General features: G+C 45.5%; 1 protein-coding gene across 4 annotated transcripts in view; it reads left to right on the forward strand.

Annotated features, from left to right (window-relative positions):
• Nucleotides 1–11349, forward strand: part of OS9 (OS9 endoplasmic reticulum lectin) — a 29768-nt gene extending 18419 nt beyond the window's left edge. The window contains exons 6-15 of one of the 4 annotated variants that reach the window (XM_059082335.2): nt 6494–6704; nt 6818–6919; nt 7155–7255; nt 7457–7508; nt 7893–7981; nt 8193–8468; nt 8693–8882; nt 9806–9970; nt 10128–10240; nt 10565–11349. In XM_059082335.2, the coding sequence (XP_058938318.1) occupies nt 6494–6704; nt 6818–6919; nt 7155–7255; nt 7457–7508; nt 7893–7981; nt 8193–8468; nt 8693–8882; nt 9806–9970; nt 10128–10240; nt 10565–10690 (1425 nt within the window). In that variant the 3' untranslated portion in view covers nt 10691–11349. Of the gene's footprint in view, nt 1–6493; nt 6705–6814; nt 6920–7154; nt 7256–7456; nt 7509–7892; nt 7982–8192; nt 8469–8692; nt 8883–9805; nt 9971–10127; nt 10241–10564 lie in introns of all 4 variants that reach the window. The other 3 variants (XM_059082334.2, XM_059082337.2, XM_059082336.2) reach the window with 3 other exon arrangements.
• The last annotated feature ends 7027 nt before the right edge of the window (nt 11350–18376 follow it).

The following is an 18376-nucleotide window of genomic DNA, read 5'->3' on the forward strand; positions in this document are numbered from 1 at the left end:
TGCAGGGGACACGGGTTCGTGTCCCGGTCCGGGAAGATCCCACATGCCGTGGAAAGGCTGGGCCCGTGAGCCATGGCCGCTGAGCCTGCGCGTCCGGAGCCTGTGCTCCGTAACGGGAGAGGCCACAGCAGTGAGAGGCCCGCGTACTGCAAAAAAAAAAAAAAAAAAAACCAAAAAATTGCAGTGTCGTTTTATTATTGAGTTGTAAAATTTCTTTATATATTCTGGGTACAAGTCCCTTCTCAGATGTATGATTTGCAAATATTTTCTCCCATTCTGTGGGTTGCCAGTTCACATTCTTGATGGTGTCCTTTGCAACACAAAGGCCTTTAATTTTGATGGATTCCAATTTATCTGTTTGTGGTGGTTGTTGTTACTTGTGCTTTTGTTGTTGTATCCAACAAACCATTGCCAGGAAGACTTACACCTATGTTTCCTTCTAAGAGTTTTATAGTTTTACATGTAGGTCTTTGATGCAGTTGGATTTAATTTTTTGTATATGGTAGGAAGTAGGAGTCCAACTTCATTCTTTTGCTTGTAGATACCCAGTTGACCTAGCATCATTTGTTGAAAAGACAATTCCCACTGAATCATCTGGGTAACATTGTTGAAAATCAAATGATGATAACAGTGAAAATCAATTTCTGGACTCTCAATTCTGTTTTCTTGGTCTATATATTTATACTTATGTCAGTACCACAATGTCTTGATTATTGTAGCTTTGTAGCAATTCTTGAAATCCATAAATACAATTCAAAATCCAATCCTGTTCTTTTTTTTCAAGATTGTTTTGGCTATGTGGAGTTCCTCGAATTTTCATATGAATTTTAGGAACAGTTAATTTCTGCAAAGAATGTGTCTGAAATTTTGATGGAGATTGCATTGAATCTGAAGATCAATTTGGGGAGTACTGTCATCTTAACAATATTAAGTCTTGTAATCTGTGAACTTGGATGTCCTTCTGTTTGTCTTTAATTTCTTTCAGCAACGTTTTGTAATTTTGGAAGTTTTTTTGTTTTGTTTTATCTTCCTGGGACATAGTGGGTGTTAAAGAACAGTTAGCTATTGGGTTTTTTTTGTTTTGTTTTGTTTTGTTTTGGCTGCGTTGGGTCTTCGTTGTGGTGCACGGGCTTCTCATTGTGGTGGCTTCTCGTTGCAGAGCATGGGCTCTAGGCACGTGGGCTTCAGTAGTTGCAGCACATAGGCTCAGTAGTTGCAGCACAGGGGCTGTAGAGCATGTGGGCTTCAGTAGTTGTGGCACACAGGCTTAGTTGCTCTGGGCATGTGGGAATCTTCCCCAACCAGGGATGGAACACATGTCCCCTGCATTGACAGGTGGATTCTTAACCACTGCCCCACCAGGGAAGTCATATTGTTTTTTTATTATTATTTTTTAAATTTTTTTAAAAATTGAAGTATAGTTGATTTAGGGCGTTTCCTGGCGGTCCAGTGGTTGACTCTGTGCTTCCAGTGCAGGGGGCACGGGTTTGATCCCTGGTCAGGGAGCTAAGATCCTGCAAGCCACGTGGCAGAAAAAAAGAAAGTGTGAAGTATAGTTGATTTAGTGTTTTGTAGTTTTCAGAATAATAGTTCTACACTTATTTTGCTACACTTATTCCCAATTACTTAATTCTTTTTGATGCTATTGCAAATGTAATTATTATTTTTATTTTTGGATTGTTCATTGCAGGTTTATAGAAATACAGTTGATTCCTATATCCTGTAACCTACTGAACTCATTTATTGTAATGGTTTTTTTTTTTTCCTAGTAGATTCCTTAGGATTTTCTATATGCAAGATCAGGTCATCTTGTAAATAAAGATAGTTTTAGTTTTTCTAATCTAGATGACTTTTTTCTTTCTTTTTTTTTTTTTTGGTACATGGGCCTCTCACTGTTGTGGCATCTCCCATTGCGGAGCACAGGCTCCGGACGCGCAGGCTCAGCGGCCATGGCTCATGGGCCCAGCCACTCCGCGGCATCTGGGATCTTCCTGGACTGGGGCATGAACCCGTGTCCCCTGCATCGGCAGGCGGACTCTCAACAACTGCACCACCAGGGAAGCCCTAGATGCCTTTTATTTCATTTTCTTGCCTAATTGCCCTAGTCAGAAACTCCAGTATGATGTTGAATAGAAGTGGCGTGAGCAGACATCCTTCTCTTGTTCCTGATCTCAGGGGGAAACCATTCAGTTTTTTACCCTTAAGTATAGTGTTAGCTGTGGACTTTTCATAGATGCCTTTTAAAAAAATAATAAATGGCAACTTTTTTGGGGGGGGCTGCATTGGGTCTTCATTGCTGTGCGCGGGCTTTCTCTAGTTGCAGCGAGCAGGGGCTACTCTTTGTTGAGGTGTGCGGGCTTATTGCGGTGGCTTCTCTTGTTGTGGAGCATGGGCTCTAGGTGCATGGGCTTCAGTAGTTGCAGTGCACAGGCTTCAGTATTTGCAGCACACGGGCTCAGTAGTTGCAGCATGTGGGCCCTAGACTGCACAGGCTTAAGTAGTTATGGCTCGTGGGCTCTAGAGTGCAGGCTCAGTAGTTGTGGTGCATGGGCTTAGCTGCTCTGCGGCATGTGGGATCTTCCCGGACCAGGGATTAAACCCGTGTCCCCTGCATTGGCAGGCGGATTCTTAATCACTGTGCCACCAGGGAAGTCCTATAGATGCCTTTTATCAGATCAATGAAGTTCCCCTTTTCCTTGTTTGTTGAATGTTTTGATCATGAAGAGATATTTAATTTTGTCAAATGCTTTTTCTTCATCCATTGAGATGATCATGTGGTTTTTGTCCTTTATTCTATTGATAGGATGTATTAATTAAATTAATTGATTTAAAAAATGTTAACCCAACCCTGTACTCCTGGAATAAATCCTACTTGGCCATGGTGTGTAATCCTTTTTATATGCTGTGGAATTCATTTAACTATTTGAGGATTTGGGGGTTTATAATCATGAGAGATTTTGGCCTGTGGTTTCCTTTTTTGTGATATCTTTATCTAGATTTGGTGTCAGGGTAATACTTGTTTCATAGAATGAGTTGGGAAGTATTCTCTCCTCTTCTATTTTTTGAAGAGTTTGAGACCATTTGGTATGTTTACTTTTTAAATGTTTGATAGAATTCATCAGTAGACCCATCTGACCCAAGCTTTTCTGTGTAGCTGGTTTTTTAATTACTAACTTAATCTCTTTACTTGTTACTGGTCTATTCAGATTGTCTATTTCTTCTTGAGTCAGTTTTGGTAGTTTGTGTCTTTCTAGAAATTTGTCCATTTCATCTGAGTTATCTGATTTGTTGGCATATAGGTGATCATTGTATTCCTTTACAATCCTTTTTATATCTGTAAGGTTGGTAGTAATGTTCCTTCTTTCATTCTCAACTGTACTAATTTGAGTCTTCTCTTTTTCTCTTGGTCAGTCTAGTTAAAGTTTTGTCACTTTTATTTATCTTTTCAAAAATCAACTTTTAGTTTATTTTCTCTATTGCTTTTCTGTTCTCTATTTCATTCATTTCTGTTCTAATTCGTATTATTTTCTTCCCCCTGCTTGCTTTGGGTTTAGTTTGCTTTTCTTTTTCAGGTTATGGGTTTGATATCTTTCTTCTTTTTTATATTTTACAGGTAAAATTTTTCTTCTAAGCACTGCTTTAGCTGCATTCCATAAGTTTTGATATATTGTGTCTTCATTGTGTTTTCACTCATCTTAGTATTTTCTAATTTTCTTGTGATTTCTTCTTTGAGCCATTGGCTACTTAAGAGTATATTGTTTAATTTCCACATATTTATGAATTCCCCAAAATTCCTTTATATTATTGATTTCTAATATCATTCCATTGTGGTCAGAGAACATACTTTGCCCCTGCTTTCCTTTTAAAATTTATTTCATTGAAGTATACTGGATTTACAATGTTGTGTTAATTTCTGCTGTACAGCAAAGTGATTCAGTTATATATACATTCCTTTTCATAATTCTTTCCCATTGTGGTTTATCACAGGATATTGAATACAGTTTCCTATACAGTAGGACCTTGTTGTTTATCCAGTCTATATATAATAGTTTGCATCTGCTAATCCCAAACTCCCAATCCTTCCCTCCTCCACCTCCCCTCCCCCTTGGCAATCACAAATCTGTTCTTTATGTCTGTGAGTCTATTTCTGTTTCATAGATAAGTTCATTTGCATAATATTTTAGATTCCTATGTGATATCATAATGTATTTGTCTTTCTCTTTCTGACTTACTTCACTTAATATGGTCATCTCTAGGTCCATCCATGTTGCTGCAAATGTCATTATTTCATCCTTTTTTACAGCTGAGTAGTATTCCGTTTTACATGTGTACCACATCATCTTTATCCATTCATCCATCCTATTCATCCGTTGATGGACATTTAACTTGTTTCCATGTCTTGGCTATTGTAAACAGTGCTGCTGTTAAGATAGGGGTGCGTGTATCTTTTTGAATTATAGGAGAACATCCTTTGTATGATTTAAGTTCTTAGCTCCTCGAACATATTTATAATGACTACTTTAAAATGTTTCTCTATTATAAAGCAGAAACTAACACACCATTGTAAAGCAATTATACTCCAATAAAGATGTTAAAAAAATGTTTCTTTGTGAAATCTAACATCTGTGCCCTCTCACAGGCATTTTCTGTTGCCTGCTTTTTTCCTGTGTATGCGTCACACTGAACTGTTTCTTTGCATATCTCATAATTTTTTGTTGAAAACCGGACACTTTTGGTATTATATTGAAGCAAGTCTGAATACTGATTCTTGCCCTCCACCACAAGACTTGTTTTGGTTGTTTGCTTGTTTATTTCTTTAGTGACTTGGCTGGGCTATTTTAATGAAGTCTACTTCTCCTACAGTATGAAGCCTCTGAGGGCACAGCCTTGGACATGCACACAGTCACATGAGATGACAGTGGTTTCAGCAGGGCTCACTTTGACTGTCTCTTTTGCTGATGTGTTACCCTGTCTGCCTCTGCTGGTATCATACCCAGCTGTTCTTACCCACTAATTGCCAGCTGATTGCTCTGTAGTTTGTTACATGTGGGGCATAAGTTGGTCCATAGTCTGATCCAATTAAATTTGCGCCCCTTTACAGGGGTGGTTTTTGAAGCTACCAGCTTCTTTAGTGCTTACCATCAAATTTTTCATTTTTTTGAGTGTGCCCTTAGGCTTAAACTTCCCCATACTCTGTTTCACATGAAGTCAGTTCCTTTGGAAAGAGCTTTGGAGCTCTCTGTTCTATGGATTGCCTCTCTCCTGTGCAGAATCTCTAAGCCTCTGCTCCGGAGCTGGTGTCAGGGACAGTGATCAGTTCTGTCAGAGTGACACTCCTGGGCAGGGGAAATAGCCTCTGGTCTTCTCAGTTTGCATCTCTGTTGTGAAACCTCTGCCCTTTTAGTGATCTGTGGTGGGATCAAGGCCCAATATTCTTGTCCTGCTGCACCTGAGGTAGAGCCTCTGTCCTATGAGTAGGGCTGGGTGGAGGAAGGGAGTCCTCAATCTCTTGACCACATTCAGCAGGAATTTATTCTCTGCAACTCATAACTAGAGAGGACTGAGAAATATTGGTGGCCTACCCCTCTGGTGAAATACCAAATCCCTTGGCTGGATGCTGAGGGGATAGGAAGCCCCGTTTTTAGGACCACACTCACCTGGAGTGGAGCATCTGTCTAAGTGAGCTGTGAAGTGGCGGTTGGGGGAAGAGAGGGAGGGAGCAGGTCATGGCACAAGTACTACACACTTTCACTGTCCAAGATGTAGCAGATCTTCTTGAATAGATGTTTTTTAAATTGTTGTATGTCCTTAGGAAAATTTCCAGAGATTTAAAATGTGAGTTTTTAAAAAATGTTCACCGGTAATGGAATTTCACTAAGGAGTGGGTCTGCAGAGCTTCTCCTGCTGCTATTCAGAAGTGGGGCCTCCCTCTACTTTTAATAGTTACTTTAGAAATTACAGTGGTGTATGCTGAATTTGTCAAAGGCTAACATTAATTGATATCTTTGTTCTCTTTCTGAATGATACAAGGACCTTAGAACTGTTTGAAGTTTTTAAAAATCATACACACACACACACACACACACACACACAAAGAATATATAGATTTCAAATACATATGAAAATATATATCAAATATGTAAAAGTATGTACATACTGTATTTATATAAAGCAATCACATGAAACAAATCAGCTGGTTACCTACAGTTATGCTGCCCAAGTTCAGTTCCTCTTTTTTACCAGCTGGTCAGCCTGGACAAGTCCCTCAACCACCTCAAACCTAAGTTTCTTGAGCCACAGAGCTGAGATACTAATACCTCCCTTACTGGGTTTCTGTGATAATGAAATGAGCTAATGCAGGTAAAGTGCCATATGCACAATGTATGCACAGTGCCTGACAAACTATAAGTGCTTAATAGAAGACAGCTGCTCTAAGAACTAATGGTAATTGTTGGTGGTAATTACTATTTACCCACCTTCTCTTTCCTGGCAGTTCCTCTGTGACGAGGGTGCTGGTATCTCTGGGGACTACATTGATCGAGTGGACGAGCCCTTGTCCTGCTCTTACGTGCTGACCGTTCGGACTCCTCGGCTGTGCCCTCACCCTCTCCTCCGGCCCCCGCCCAGTGCTGCTCCCCAGGCCATTCTCTGTCACCCTGCCCTGCAGCCTGAGGAGTACCTGGCCTACATGCAGAGGCAAGCTGGTGAGTAATTAAAACGAGGAAGGAGAGACATGGGGAGGGACATGCAGAAGATAAAGTACTGAAGAGCTGAGAGGAATGTGTCCCTGTCCTGCCTACACGCTGTCTTTCAGTAGACTCAAAGCAGTACGGAGACAAAGCCATAGAGGGTCGGCAAGACCTGGACCCTCAAATATGGAGTGAGACCAAGCCTGGGGCGATGCCCCAAAAGAAAGCAGGTAGGCCCTTGTGTCACCTGTTCCATGAAGCATGTCTCCCCTTTCTTCCCTTCTCCAGTGTTACTGTCCTGTACACCCAGGGGTGTCTTGTCCTTAACAGTCCTGACTGTTGCGGTGGGTGAAAAAGTACTACGGGCCCTAACCCCTTAGTAATAGAGGAGAACAAACCCCATGCTATTTGCTCCCTTCTGTTTCTCCCCTCCTTTCAGGTTCTCCCTTGTTCTCTGTATTCCAGGCGCAAGCCTAGCCAAGGATGACGGTAAGGAATCAGATTTCTGGAAGATGCTTCACGGGCCAGAGGAACAGGCGCCAGAAATGGGAGAGGCACAGGCTGAGGTGAGAGCCAGCTCCCTAGCTGTTTCTCTGATGAGGCTGAACCTGGGCTTTGGGCTGGAGGGCCACTCAAGCTGAGGTCATTATGATGAGATGACCTCCATTTACCTAGGGATGCAAGGATTTACCCAGAGTCATTGCTTTAAGAGTATGGTTGGCATGCATAAGCCTGCATACTTGACTCTGCCCTTTTCTTCTCATCAGGAGCAGGAACCAAACCTTGAGGCAACGGATCCAGCGCCAGGCTCCCACGATGGTGAGTGAACCCTCCACGTCTCCTTTACCGCTTGAATGTATTTTCAGGTTCTGCAGGGGGCAGGTGGGGGTAGGGATAGAGCTAAAACACTGGGAGGGAGGTTGGGCAGCCAGGCCAGCAGCAGATTCCTTTTTATAGGAGTGCATGAAAGAGCAGGGGACTCGGCAGCTTGTTAGCATCCTTCTCTCTCTCGCCTGTGAGGCCCCCTTAGGCCACATGCGTGCTCTCTGGAGGGGTATGTTGGGCCCTCTCTCTCAGACTGGACAGGTAGTTCCTGCAGGCAGGGACCATGTCCTTCCTTGGTCTCCTCAACTCCTCTCCTTAGGAAGTAAAAACAGAGTTAATTTAAGACACAATGGGTCCATTCCTATTCTTTCATCACAGATTTTCAGAACAACGTGCAAGTCAAAGTGATTCGGAGTCCCGCAGACTTGATTCGATTGATAGAGGAGCTGAAGGGTGGAACAAGAAAGGTATGGGCCCCGCTCCAGGGAGGGGTGGAACCTGCCTCCCTGCTGGGAGCATTCAGAAAACCACCCCTGACCTGGGCCCCAAAGAGCTGCCTCAACTTCCTTTACTCCTCCTGAGTCCCCCGCTACCACATCCCTGTTTGTCTGCCCCCCCACGTGTCTACAGAAACCCCAGCCATCTACCATCTCCCTCTTTCTCCCGATCCCCACCCAGGGGAAGCCAAACGCAGGCCAAGAGCAGCCTGGAGACAGTGCTGCAGAAGTCCCTCCCAGGGGACCGGAGGTGAAGGAAAAGCGTGATCCAGAACATCAGAATGAGGTGGAAGAAGAGGAGGACGATGAGGATGAAGAAGATGATGAGGATGAAAGGCAGTTGCTGGGAGAATTTGAGAAGGAACTGGAAGGGATACTGCTCCCGTCAGACCGAGACCGGCTCCGTGCGGAGGTGAAGGCTGGCATGGAGCGGGAGCTGGAGAACATCATCCAGGAGGTGAGCTCCACTCTTCCGCCTGCTGCTTCCGCAGCTGCCAGAGCCTGCCTGGGACGTATGACCTGGCACCCTGAACCGCTAGTTGCTTACTTAATTAAAAGGGGGGATGGTGGGGAAGGGGGTCAGAGAGAAGGATGAGACTTAGATACTACTCCTCCGTGGAGCATGGACTGCCCCTCACACTGCAGACCCTTGACTCTCCACCCCCACCTTGGGCCTCCCAGACAGAGAAAGAGCTGGACCCAGACGGGCTGAAGAAGGAGTCAGAGCGTGATCGGGCTATGCTGGCCCTGACATCCACTCTCAACAAACTCATCAAAAGGCTGGAGGAAAAACAGAGTCCAGAGCTGATAAAGAAGCACCGGAAAAGGAGGGTTGTCCCCCAGAAGCGTCCCCCACCCCCGCAACCGGCAGGTGAGAACTATCAGGAAGGAACAGCCAGGGCCGTCATCTTTACCCCTTCTGAGAATGCTCTCTCTCTCCCTCTCTCTCTGGGATACTGGTCTCACGCTTGCCTTCTTCCCAACACCTCTATCCCTTTGCCTGGTTACCTCCTAGTTGTCCTTTGGGGAAGCAGCTTTCAGAGGCCACAGGACTCTGGCTTGCTTGCATGACTGTTTTCCGGCTTGCTCCTGTACGTCCAGTGCCTAGCACTTTGGCCGGCACCTCGTGGGTGATCAGTAGATATTAACCGAATGACGTGAGCCTGTGTGCGGAAGACCGCACGACTGTGACAGGTGCTGCCTATCGATGGCTCTCACTGCGCAGGGAGCGGCCCCAGCTAGCAGGGTGTCAGTGGGGCAGCCCAGCTGCTCAGAAGCCAGCTGCCTGGACAGACTCGAAGTTCCCTTCCTCTTGCACCCCTTGTGTCCATTCCACGGGGCCTGTGGGTGTGGAGACCAGGCATTCCAAATGGAATGTCCTAGTTTCAAACCTTCCATCCCACTATCTCTATTATAAACACTGAAATGTCTTTTGAGTCCCGACATTGTGGGGTGCCAAACCAGTTTTCCAACCTGCTTCTTAAAACAAACTTCTTTGCAGGCCCAGGTGGCCTGATCTTTGCTTCAGAAACAGTCGTTTTCCTGTATGTGAGGGGCAGAATTATCGGGTCGGGAGGGAGGGAAGGAGACTGCAGTTGGTGGAGGGAGCTTTATGGGTTGCAGTGGGGCGGCGTGATGGGCACTGATTTATTCTGAGCGCTGGCTCACATACGTGTTCGAGATGGAATAACTGCCGAAAACCAACTGATGGCTTAGGGAGAGGCGACCACCACAGCCCCTCACCCTGGAGTCACGGCTCTGCTTTGTGTCTCCCTGTGTGTCTCCCCCTCTAAGAGGAGGATCCTGAGCACAGAGTCCGGGTCCGGGTCACCAAGCTCCGTCACGGAGGCCCCAATCAGGATCTGACTGTCCTCGAGATGAAACGGGAAAACCCACAACTGAAACAAATCGAGGGGCTGGTGAAAGAGCTGCTGGAGAGGGAGGGACTCACAGCCGAAGGTGGGCCCTGGAGGGCGGGCTGGATTCAGAGCTGTTGGAAGGGCTTGCTGCTGAAGTGGAGGGGCTGGGAACCTCGGCCGGGGGCCCGGGGGCAGAGGACCTGCGCTGAAGCTCCCACCCCTCCTCTCTATTCACCGGCCGTCCCGATCCTTTCCAGGCAAAATTGAGATCAAGATTGTCCGACCGGGGACTGAAGGGACTGAGGAGGATGCACGCTGGCTGACTGATGAGGACACGAAAAACCTCAAGGAGATTTTCTTCAATATCTTGGTGAGAGGCGCCCCGCCCGCGAATCCTGGACCTCCAGCCTTCCCTCTCCCGCAACCAGCTGAGGTGTTGAGGGTGTGGTTGAGAATCCTCCAGGCACCTCCCAGCCTCGCCGCTGGTTCAGCCTCAGTTTCCTCACCCGTCAGACGAGGCTGTTGGTTCTGGGCATCGGGCCCTCGGCCAGAGCCCCACGAGCCGCGCACACCGCGCACGCTGGCTCCTGCCTCCCCCATGCTTGCCCGCCCTCCGGGATCGTCCGGCGCCCGGGCCTCCCTCGGCCCCGCTCAGCCCCGCTCAGCCCCGCTCAGCCCCGTGCCCTCCCACCAGGTGCAGGGAGCTGAAGAGGCGCAGAAGGAGCGGCGGCGGCAGAAAGAGCTGGAGAGCAATTACCGCCGGGTGTGGGGCTCGCGGGGCGGGGAGGGCACGGGGGACCTGGATGAATTTGACTTCTGAGACCACCGCCTTTGGCTCGACACGGGAGTCCAGCGTCTTCCTAGACTGGCCCTGCCTCCTTCCCCCCCATCCCCCGAGGCCCTGAAGGCAAAACAGCGGAGGAGAGCTGAGCTGTGAGCTGTGGACTTCGAGGCCCTCCTGGGGGTGTGGGGGGCCTCGGGCTGAGTGCTGCTGCTACTGCTGAGAGCGCCCTCAAGACCTCCTCGGCCTGTGAGATTCGCTCTCCTGGGCTTCTCCCCATACCCGCGTCCTTTCCTCCTGGCTTCCCCCGCGTCGTCTCCCAGCTTGTGGGTTCCTTTCCCTCCCTACCTAGAGCGTTGTGAGATCTTTGGAGTGGAGTAGAGCAGGGGAGCAAGAAGAGTGGGTCGGGTCAGCAGGCCCCAAGAGGCGCGCCCCACCCCTGCCCCACTCCTGTTCAAAGGCACCTTCCCCCTTCCCCCAGACTGGCTTGGGATGTCCTGCCCCTTTCCCTTTGCACACTGTTCCCTACAGTCTGTGCTTCTGAGTTGAAGCACCTTCTCTCTGTTGCTGAGAAAATGGGAAGAAAGTTGCCCACCACCTCTGACACAATCCCATGAAAAGGGGTGGCTGCAGATCCACCCACCATGTTCTAGAACAATCAGGTTTCTAAATAAAGAACTGGACCATCACACCATCAATCTTTTTTTTTTTTCTTTTGGGAGCGGATAGGTGGGTTTGGGGCTCAGTAGGGAGGAGACTTGGTGTTCTCAGGATGGAGGGCATGCTCTCTGATCCCATTCTGTGCTCCACAGTCCGGGCAGTAGCAGTGGGGCTGGAGTATGCAGGAAGAGACCAGGACGGTGAGACGAAGCCTGCTGGCCTGGCCCTGACTGAAACACTTGCAGTGTTGGTGTCCCTTCCTTTCGTCATCTGCCCAGTTCTGTTCCTTCTCTTCTCCCCCTTTATATCCCGAGGGCCACAAGGTACACACGGAGTTACCCCACCACAGGGATCCTCCTGCCGAGCTCTCCTACAGTGCTGCAGACTCCATCCCCGTACCTGCCAAGCCATACCACTTCATTTCCCAGAAATGACCTCTACCTTTGGCCATGCCCAGAGAGAGGGTTGCTGCCCACACAGGCCAGCTTCCTAGTATGCCAGTGGTAGGCAGTCCTGGTTAGGTGTCTCCTTCTCTTCCTCATTGCCAAGTGCAAATCTAGGTCCCCTTCTTCCCCCACTTTCTCCTCTTGCTCTGTCCACATCTCTCAGGTGTGCAGCATTTTGCTGAAGACTTCGCTGACTCATGAGGTAAGGGATAGGGGGCATGGAACTCCCACGGCTCCAAAAGTGGAAAGAAGGATTCAATTGTTGAAGGAAGCTGTATGAGGCTGATCCTTTTCTTGCTGAAAGCGGTCTTGTACTTATTGTGCAAGTTATGCTTAAATTGTTTTATTAAAAAATGCAAACAGGTAGGCTTCTGAAACCCTGCTTCCCCAGATCCATTTGTGTATCTTGAGGGGAAGGACCTAAGACACTGTCTCAAGTGCAGCTACAGTCAGATTACTGGATTCAAATCCTCACCCCTCCACTTACTATTAGTAGGGCCTTGAACAAGTTGTCTTAACTTTTCCAGTGCTGTATCCTCATGTGCAAACTGGATAACTGTACTGGCCTTGGGTGGTTGGATGGATTGAATGAGACAGACGGTGTGTTGTACTCTTAGCACAGTACCTGGCCCACAGGAGGTATCCAATAACATAATAAACCAGCTGCTGAGTTCTGAAGAGACTAGATGGTACTTGGAGGCAAGAGTCATAGAAGGAATACCAAAAGCTGATCAGAAGCAATTTAGAATGGGAGAGTGGGGACAGGCTGGGGCAGGAGGGTTACCTTTGATTTGATAGGGGTAGAACATCATCAGAAAATGGAGTTCTACAGTTAGACTTAATTGATATCTTCAGGCCACTACATCCAAAAAATAAAAATAAAAACAAAAGCCAATACACATTCTTTTTAAGTGCACTTGGAACATTCTCTAGGATAGACCACATACTAGGACACAAAATAAGCCTCAGCAAATTTAAGAGGAAAGAAATTATTTCAAGTATCTTTTCTGACTACAATGGCATGAAACTAGAAATCAACCACAGAGAGAGAAACAAGAAAAAAACAATTACATGGAGATTAAACAACATGCTACTAAAAAAACCAATGGGTCAATGATGAAATCAAAGAGGAAATTTAAAAATACCTTGAGACAAATGACAGTGAAGACACAACCATACAAAATCTATGGGATGCAGCAAAAGCAGTCCTTAGAGGGAAGTTCACAACTGTACAGGCCTTCCTCAAAAAATAAGAAAAATCTCAAATAATCAACCTAACCTACCACTAAAAGAATTAGAAAGACAAAACCTAAAGTCAGCAGAAGGAAGGAAATAATAAAGATCAGAGAGTAAATAAAATAGAAATTTAAAAAACAATAGAAAAAGTCAATAAAACCAAGAGCTAGTTCTTTGAAAGGGTAAACAAAATCGACAAACTTCTGGCCAGGCTCACTAAGAAGAAAACAGAGAGGACCCAAACAAAATAAGAAATGAAAGATGAGAACCAATACTGCAGAAAAACAAACATAAAACAATATGAACAATTATATGCCAACAAATTGGACAACCTAGATGGAAGGACAAATTTCTAGAAACATCCACCAAAACTGAATCAAAAAGAAATAGATAATTTGAACAAACCAATCCCTAAGTGAAACAATCTGTAATTAAAAAAAAAACAAACCAGGGCTTCCCTGGTGGTGCAGTGGTTGAGAGTCTGCCTACTGATGCAGGGGACGTGGGTTCGTGCCCCGGTCCAGGGGCGGAGCGGCTGGGCCTGTGAGCCATGGCCGCTGAGCCTGCACGTCCAGAGCCTGTGCTCCGCAACGGGAGAGGCCACAGCAGTGAGAGGCCCGCGTAACGCAAAAAAAACCAAAAAAAACAAAAAAAACAAAACAGGGCTTCCCTGGTTGCGCAGTGGTTGAGAGTCCGCCTGCCAATGCAGCAGACATGGGTTCGTGCCCCGGTCCGGGAAGATCCCACATGCTGCGGAGTGGCTAGGCCTGTGAGCCATAGCCGCTGAGCCTGTGCATCTGGAGCCTGTGCTCCGCAATGGGAGAGGCCACAACAGTGAGAGGCCCGCATACCGCCAAAAAAAACACCACAAAACCAACCCCCTTCAAACAAAAGTCCATGACCAGATGGCTTCACTGGGGGAATTCTACCAAACATACATAAGAAGAACTTATACTGATCCTTCTCAAACTCTTCCAAAAGATTGAAGAGGAAGAAACAGTCCCAAAGTCATTCTATGAAGGCTCCACCACCCTGATACCAAAACCAAGGACACTACAAAAAAAGAAAATTACAGGCCAACATATTTGATGAACATATAAGCTAAAATTCTCAACAAAGTATTAGCAAACAACACATAAAAACACATAAAAACAACACATAAAAAAGATCATGCACCATAATCAAGTTGGATTCATCCCAGGGTCACAAGGATGGTTCAACATACACAATCAATGTGATACACCACATCAACAAAAGAAAAGACAAAAACCATATGATCATCTCAATAGATGCAGAAAAAGCATCTGATAAAATTCAACATCCATTCATGATAAAAACCTTTACCACCGTAGGTATAGAGGGAACATATCTCAACATAATAAAAGCCATTTATGACAAATCCACAGCCAACATAATACTCAATGGTGAAAAGCTGAAACCCTTCCTGCTAAAATCTGGACGAAGACAAGGATGCCCACGCTCACCACTTCTATAGTACTGGAGGTCCTAGCCACAGCAATCAGACAAGGAAAAGAAATAAAAGGTATCCAAATTAGAAGGAAAGAGGTAAAACTCATTTATGCAGATTACATTATACTATATATAGAAAACTCTAAAGACTCCACACAAAAACTACTAGAACTGATAAATGAATTCAGCAAGGTAGTAGGACACAAGATTAACATACAGAAATCTGTTGCATTTCTTTACACTAACAATGAAATATCAGAAAGGGAAAGTAAAGAACCAATCCCTTTTAAAATCATATAAAAAAAAAATAATTAACAACCTAGGAATAAACCTGACCAAGAAGGTGAAAGACTTAACATGCTGAGCACTATAAAACATTGATAAAGGAAAGTGAACGTGATTCAAAGAAATGGAAATATAGCTCAAGCTCTTGGATTGGAAGAATTAATAGTGTTAAAATGGCCATACTACCAAAGCAATCTACAGATTTAATGCAATCCCTATCAAATTACCTGTGACATTTTTCACAGAACTGGAACAAGTAATCCTAAAATGTATATGGAACCATAAGAGAATTGCCAAAGCAATCCTGAGGAAAAAGAACAAATCTGGAGGCATAAACCTGCCAGACTTCAGACAATACTACAAAGCTACAGTAATCAAAACAGTATGGTACTGGCACAAAAACAGACATATGCATCAATGGAACAGAACACAGAGCCCAGAAATAAACCCATACACCTATGGTCAATTAATCTTTGACAAAGGAGGCAAGAATATACAATGGAGAAAAGACATTCTTTTCAGAAGTGGTGTTAGGAAAGCTGGGCAGCTGCATGTAAATCAATAAAGTTAGAACACTCTCACGCCATACACAAAAATAAACTCAAAATGGCTTAAAGCCTTAAATACAAGACATTACACCATAAAACTCCTAGAAGAGAACACAGGCAAAACATTCTCTGACATAAACTATAGCAATGTTTTCTTAGGTTATTCTCCCAAGGCAATAGAAATAAAAGCAAAAATAAAACAAATGGGACCTAATCAAACTTTGCACAGCAAAGGAAACCTTAAACAAAACGAAGAGACAACCTATGGACTGGGAGAAAATATTTGCAAATGAGGCAACCAACAAGGGTTTGTTGGTTTGTTGGTTTGTTTGTATATTTCCAAAATATACAAACAGCTCATACAGCTCAATAACAAAACAAACAAACAAACAAAAAACCCGAATCAAAAAATGGGCAGAAGACTTAAATAAACATTTCTCCAAAGAAGACATACATATGGCCAATAGGCATATGAAAAGATGCTCAACATCACTAATTATTAGAGAAATGCAAATCAAAACTACAGTAAGGTATCACCTCACACCGGTAAGAATGGTCATCATTTTAAAAAGTCTACAAATAATAAATGCTGGAGAGGGTGTAGAGAAAAGGGAACCCTTCTATACTGTTGGTGGGAATGTATCTTGGGGCAGCCAGTATGGAAAACAGTATGGAGATTCCTTAAAAAACTAAAAATAGAGTTGCCATGTGATCCAGCATTCACACTCCTGAGCATATACCCAGAGAAAACTCTAATTCCAAAAGATACATGTACCCCAATGTTCACTGCAGCACTATTTACAATAGCCAAGACATGGGAGCAACCTAAATGTCCATCGACAGATAAATGGATAAAGAAGATGTGGGATATATACATATATATATATATGTATATATATATATATATATATCAGAAAGAGAAAGACAAATATCATATGATACCACTTATGTATCTAAAATGTGATACAAATGAACTTATTTACAAAACAGAAACAGACTCATAGACATAGAAAACAAACTTATGGTTAACAGAGGAGAAAGTGGGTGGGGGAGGGATAAATTAGGAGTTTGGGATTAGCAGACACAAACCACTATAAATAAAAATAAATAACAAGGTCCTACTGTATAGCACAGGGAACTAACTATATTCAATATCCTGTAATAAACTATAATGGAAAAGAACACAAAAAGAGTATATATATATATATATATATATATATATATATGTAACTGAATCACTTTGTTTACCAGAAACTAACACAACACTGTAAATAAACTGTACTTCAATAGAAAATAAAAATAAATAAATAAAAAAGAAAAGAGAGTTCTAGAGACCTCACTAGATTTAATCATTGTACTTTCAATAATTAATTCCTTTTTACTTTCCTTTGGCTTCTGGTAAAACTCCCAGCTGTGCTAAGGCACACAAGAGGAGGGGAGCAGGGTGTCTGGCAGATGGTAACCAGGAGGGGTGAGGAAGAGAGGATGGCGAATGGCAGCAGGAATCCAGGTGAGGACACCAAGGGGAGCTGGGAAGATGGCGTGGATGTTAAGGGGCAGCAGCTCCCCTTCAGCTCCCAGGGAGTCCCCTTCTAGAGTCCTATTCTGCTACAGTCTGGAGGGCTCAGTGTTCTGTCACCCCACCCATGACCACCCTTTACATTTCCCACAGGCCAAGATGCAGCCCATGACAAAAAGGAGCCAGTGGAGTACTTAGTGTGGGGATTTGATGTGGGGTGCTGAAACCTTGACCACTTTTCTCTGGTAGGAACTGAAAGGAACTTCCCACTGGCCTGTGGTTCCCTGAGGTCCTTTCATTCTCTCCAGGGTCCTTGTTTCCTCCCCATAGTCTCTCACACTCTTGAGCTTCTGAGGAAGGGAGTGAGCTTTTGCCACCAAGAAGGAAAGTGGGGATGGAGTGGGGGAGTCCAGGGTCTCTGATGAAAAAGGGGAGGGGCGGCTGGGTCTTCCAGTGGAGTCTTCTTTGCTACTTGCCTCTCTTCCTCTTGTTTTGCCTTCCCAGACCACACACCTGCATCTGCACCTGTTACTGCACCTGCAACCCTGAATCCACCTTTTCCTGGGTCAGGGTGCTGTGCTAGGTGGTCACCCAGCCTAGGGCCCTGTAGAACCCGGGCCTCCCATGTGAGTGGGATCTGGGCCTGTTCTTTCAACCAGCTCAGTGGTGCACCTGCGACTGAACATCCATCGTGGGGATGAGGGGTGCAGAGGGCCAGAACCAACCCTACCGGAGGACGCTGGGCCACAGACTGGTTTGTCAAGGTAGCTGACAACACGTGTGTGGCTTTGCCCAGCCGGTGCAGGCTGCTGGCCCTCCGCCGCCCACCCCCACCTCCCCCACCGGTCCCTCTACCAGGTCAAACGCTTTCAGCTGCACACAAGAACAGCAGGACTGACTATGTGCTGAACCATGAGATGCAGCAGCTCTTGGTGGCTGCGCTGGCCTCAGGCTGCTGTGTCCTTGCAGTCCTGTGCATGACATGGGGGTGGGCAAATGTCTGCCTCAGCTGAACATGGAGTTTGTGACACCAGGGACATCTGTGATTGGGAGACCTTCCATCCCTTCCCTCCCTGCCGGGAGAGGGACCCTTACAATAAAGCTCTACTTCTGGTACCAGGTGCTCAAAGTGGGTAGGCTGGCCTGGGGCAGTCCTCCAGGACTGATACTGGAGCCCCTACCAGGTGCCCTCTGAACAGATATTGTTCAGATTACAAATAAACAGATGCCACCAAGGTAACCTGCCCAAGATCACCTAACTATGAAGTGGAGGTACTGGTGTCAAAATCAGATCTGACTCCAAAGTTCCTGCTCTTAACCAAAGCTACTCTATCTTCTCACTCCTCCAAGCACCTCCCTCCTCTATCCTCTTCTCTAAGCTCCATGCCCCAACTCCTTCCCAAAACAGGGGTCATCTTGGGAGTTAGTGACTTCTCTTCTCCCTGGGTCCCTACTGTTGCCCTGAACTGCCTGTCTCCTTCTACTACATGAACCTGGAACTGTTGTACACAATGGAGCATCTGACCTATTGCCTCCGCGCCCTTGGATACTGCCCTGCCAC

This window comes from Kogia breviceps, chromosome 12 (assembly GCF_026419965.1).
Source record: "Kogia breviceps isolate mKogBre1 chromosome 12, mKogBre1 haplotype 1, whole genome shotgun sequence".
Lineage (NCBI taxonomy): Eukaryota > Metazoa > Chordata > Mammalia > Artiodactyla > Physeteridae > Kogia > Kogia breviceps.